Source organism: Chaetura pelagica, unplaced genomic scaffold, assembly GCF_000747805.2.
Source record: "Chaetura pelagica isolate M959 unplaced genomic scaffold, ChaPel_1.0 scaffold3, whole genome shotgun sequence".
Classification (NCBI taxonomy): Eukaryota; Metazoa; Chordata; class Aves; order Apodiformes; family Apodidae; genus Chaetura; species Chaetura pelagica.
In genome coordinates, this window is record NW_009952974.1 from 5,823,788 (window position 1) to 5,828,602 (window position 4,815).

The 4,815-nt window shown below is 39.2% G+C and overlaps 1 protein-coding gene across 1 annotated transcript in view; it reads left to right on the forward strand.

The window, feature by feature from the left end:
• SMARCAL1 (SWI/SNF related, matrix associated, actin dependent regulator of chromatin, subfamily a-like 1) overlaps nt 1–4,815 on the forward strand; it is a 37,962-nt gene that overhangs the window by 29,266 nt on the left and 3,881 nt on the right. The window contains exons 10-12 of the mRNA XM_009996240.1: nt 1,708–1,926; nt 2,619–2,689; nt 4,307–4,409. Coding sequence (XP_009994542.1) covers nt 1,708–1,926; nt 2,619–2,689; nt 4,307–4,409 — 393 coding nt within the window. The remainder of the gene's footprint in view (nt 1–1,707; nt 1,927–2,618; nt 2,690–4,306; nt 4,410–4,815) is intronic.

The following is a 4,815-nucleotide window of genomic DNA, read 5'->3' on the forward strand; positions in this document are numbered from 1 at the left end:
GTCAGAGCAGTGTCCAGAAAGCTTCCTATAGGGAAATTAAGAGATGAAATTTAATCTTGTTGGTTTTCTGCAATAAAAAGGAAAGTTGAATTAGAACATAGGAGTCTAAATAGGTTTGGAGTTTCATAAACCCTTTGAAGGTAAAGTTCTATGTGACTAGCTGTTGCTTCAATTACCAGGCATATTGACTTCAGGTAGGATGCTGAATTTGCTGAATTGGATAAAAGAAATACAATTATTTTGATGATCCATGTTGCAACAGTGTATTCTGAGTAACTTAGTATTCAACCTACAATGAAACTCAAGGTGGAGGTCACAGTCTGTATCAGCTTCCTTTTAAAACCTCTGCAGGGTTTCTAGTACAATTTTGTTTCTGTTTGACCTGCCTGTACTGGACAGTTGAACATTACTGGTCATCTTAGTGCTCGCCTGGGACATTTTGCTACAGTTCATGTCAAAAAATGATAGAGTGAACCTAGAAAGAATTTAATTATTTAGAGAAGAAGTGGAGCTTCTGGAAATTAAGAGGTGTGGGTAGTATTAGAGGAAAAATTGAGATTGCTGAGTATTAGGTTGTCATCGGTCCACTAAGCTATGAGTAAATTAAAAGGTATTTTGATGACTGTAGTTGTTCCCTCATGACTGTGGTGTGTCACTCATGCTCCTTTTTGCAGCTCTAACCTGAGAGTGTATTAGGAGCTACATCCTCTCTTAAGAGTTGTCGTGGTACTTCTGCTGTCATTACTTAAGTAGGTGTTTCTTTGTGTCCTGAAAGTGCCAGAGTTTTAAGTGGGGATGGAATTCTACAGAACCAGAGAGCTTTTGCAAAGCTTTTGGACATCTTACAGGATGAAAGGTGCTATTTAAAAAATGTTTTGGTGTTAATAATAAATCTGTTTGCATTAGAAGATTAAAGAAAAATTGATAAACCTGAACTATTAAATTTACAACTAAAACCTGACAACTTTCTGTTTGAAGATGATAAATTTTTTGACAGAAAATTGGAAGCGGCTGGCAGATGTGATTAGAAAAGATATAAAAGTTTATCATTTTGTAATTCAACCTGTCAGCATCTGTACTCTTAAAAATGCAGCAAGTGAAATGTCACCTGCTTATTTAGAAAGTATCTCAAGTCTGTTTCTCAAAATATATGCTGTGAATTCATTTTTCAAACTGGGTGATGTTGGCAAATATTAAATAATTTTTATCTGAGCACATGCTCTGAATTTGTAAGAGTTTGGCAGCTTCTGCTAACACTGTAATAAGTTTACTGACTCATGTAAGATGCTGTAACACTTTGGTAAGAAAAGCACAGTTGGATGCATTTGTTCTGGAATGTTATGGATCAAAAGCAGATGTGTGTTTTGGCAAAATAAATATCCCTCTTTTTTTCTCTCCTGCAATAGGATATGCTAAATTATATTTTAAAAATCTTTTGATCCCTATCATTCTGTGTAGTCCTCTTCACTGCACCTCCTGGAGCACTTGCAGGTAGGAAAAAGGGAAATTTATAAAAAAACATCTTGTGTTGGGTGGCTTAGTTTGTACACTTCTTATTGCCATTTTAGTCTAGTGTCTCTTCCTAATGACCAAGTTCTTGCGTTGTCCAGTTTCCCTCAGACTTTATTCTACTCTTGGATCTCTTGCCGACCAGAAGAGTCACTCTCTTGTAAGTCTGACACTGGTAACTGCTGTGATCTTTCACAGATGCCGTGGGGTTGGGACTACTCTGGATCATCCAACTTAACTGAACTGAAAATTTTGCTGGAAGAGTCTATCATGATCCGACGTCTGAAATCAGATGTGCTTTCCCAGCTTCCAGCAAAGCAGCGCAAAATGGTTGTGGTGGCTCCTGAAGGCATTAGTGCAAAGACCAGAGCTGCCTTGGCAGCTGAAGCGAAGAAGATGGCCAAGGGTTACCAAAGTGTAAGTCAGAAACTATTTTCATGATAAGCCATTGGTATTTCAGCTACCTTTATTTAAAAACATCAGTGGAAAAACAGTACCCTGAGTTCCAAGGAAGGTCACAGCCACACCTCATGTGAAGGGACACTGAAGGGCTGCTGAAGGCACAGTTTTAATGTACAACACAATCAAAACAGCTCAACGTTTTTCCTTTGATTTATGTGGCCTACTTTGTCCCTTTGTGTGAAATACCATTTCCTCTCTCTTTTTCTCAATAGTCCTTTCTAATTTTCTTTCCTACCTCCTGCCTCTGTACTTACTCTTCTGCCTTCCCTTGGAATCCAGTTCAGCCTACAAACACAGCCTTGTGGAAGCTGTCGTGTGAACACAGCAGTAGTCAAAGACATGAACAGTGTGGGTTTGGTTTTTTGTTTGTTTTTCTTGTATGGATGGCAAATGCATGTTCTAGGCTTCTAGGTTGCTAATACAGTTCTGTAGGAGGTAAGGAGGTGTCAGAAACAGGAGTGCATGAGTATCTGCTATGTCCAGTGGCAAGGAGGAGGCTTCTCCCTCCAGTCCCCTTTTGTTCAGTTTTAGGCTGATTTTTTTCCTAGCAAAGTTCTTATTGGCAGTGTCAGACATCTGAGATCTGTAAGCTGGAAGGAAGAAAAGGTATTTCTGAGACTCACGCTTATTTATCTTTCTCTCTGCAGAAACAACAGGAGAAGGAAGCTCTTCTCCTCTTCTACAACAGAACAGCAGAAGCTAAAATCCATTCTGTTGTGTAAGCTGCATGTCATTGCTTCATTCTTGCCTAGTAAAATGTGTTTTTTCTGCTGAGAACAGGAAAATGGTGCCTTAGAGATAACAGTGCAGAGACATGAAGCATAGCCTCAAGCCAGCTTAGAAAACATTGATTTTAATTACAATGCACTAAACGTTTTCTTCTCTCAGTTCTTAGGCTGAATAAGTCTTCTGATTTCAGACCAGATACAGATCTAAACTGTCATTCGAACTATCAAAAATTACTTGGTGTTTGAGACTTGGATCAAGTTTCCTGGTCTGGACCCTATTTCAATTTAAGGAGGGGTGGGAGTAATGAAAAGCTGCTAAAAGCAGCAACAGAATTTGAGAAAACAAATGCTGCAGTCCTGCTGCAGCAGGAGCCCTGAGCCAAAAAGCTTATGAGATGGACTGAGCTTTAGTGGTAGCATGCTCTAAGGATGTCACAGCTCCTACAGAAGTTCTTGGCTCTTCCACAGAGCTCACATGGGACCTCAGTAGCAAACGTTTTCTCTCCTAGGTGTGCTTTTATCTCTGTCTTCCCTAGGAATAATTTTGTCTTTCCAAACCCTTTCATTCATGGCCTTTTGCTGGGACTAAAAAGGAGTTGCTTCAGGTCATACAGAGTGACTTTTTAATAAGTAGTATGCTAATAACACAGTTTACTTTGCCATAGCCTTCTGAATGTAAGCACCAGCTGATGAGTGCTGTGTGATTTCGCGGTCTCAGACGTTGCTGCAGAATCTGCCTGTTTGGCAAAGCACTTGTTTCTGTAGAAGAGTTTCTTGTTTTTTTTATGTTAGTGAACAGTTGGAAGACTTTCCTCCTTTTAGGTTCAGTTGCAAGTGTGAACTGAATATAAAACTGAAGAGCTGTTTACTTGACTCTCTGGTAGGAACTAGTCCGTTTTTTTTTCTGCAGCTTAGTAGTGTTTAAAATACCACTTGTTACAAGCTGCTAATGTACACTACCATCTAGGTAATGATACTGTCCTGTGATCATCAGCACCTCCCATATCTTACCCTTGGTGATAGTACAGTCCATTGATTCCACTGAAATAATATTGCATTTAGCAAATGGCTAGTTTAGATTGTTGAGCTAATTATTAATTGGCAGTGTGAACCCTTGCAAGAAAAGCTACTTTTAGGATACTCTAATGCATGTGTGTAGAGGCCTTTTCTTCTAAAATAAAAATAATCCTATGTATACACAGAAAGGATAATTGTATACAGATTAGCTCAGTGTATTGTGATTGTGCAAAAGTCAGAAATGCAGGAGGGTGAAAAGAGGTTGTAAAATAAGTATAGATCACCTCCACTTGACTGGACTGGTATATTATGTTTCAAGTAGGAAATAATAACTTGATTGATACGCAAGTGTAAATGTAGGCAGCTGTCCAGCTGTGGTGAAGAAATATGGGTGGATTTTCCTGCAATGTCTTTTTTAATCTGTAGGAGGCTTGACTTGCTACTTGCATTTTACTGCAGATTTTTATGCTAGCCTGTTTCCTAATTTCTGTGTACAGATGAGCAGTATCTTTAACATTTGTTGTGAGTAAAGTCTGTATTCTCTCAGCACATGATTTAGAGTTGTGGGGTTTTTTTCCTCTTTCATGTAGAGAATACATCCTGGAGTTACTTGAAAGTGGGAATGATAAATTCCTTGTGTTTGCTCATCACAAGATAGTGTTGGATGCAATAGTTGCAGAGCTGGAGAAGAAGGTAAGTAATTGATTGAGTTGTCTTAACTTTATCACTGTTTCAGCTTCAAAGCTGTTTAAGAGCTCCCTGGAGTTATGGCTGGTCAGATAGTTTATGAAAGTTAGTGGCAGAGATAATTTCTACTTGCTGTGCTTCTGAATGTGCCCTTCACTGAGGCAGCTGAGCTGTCAGGGTGAATGCCTCACAGATCCACTTTGTATTAGCTTTTGTGCTATTTAATGTTCTTTCATCTCCATCATCTCCCCTGGAGCTTGTGAATTCGTGGAGGAGTGTTACCCTGTGTCACCATCTCTGCTTTGTCCTCTAGGCCTTCCTTAGAGAGGGAGAATGTAACAACCCAAGTCCAGCTACATCTGCCTTCCTTTATCTCTGTGATGCTCTTACATTTTTTAACTGGGATACTGTA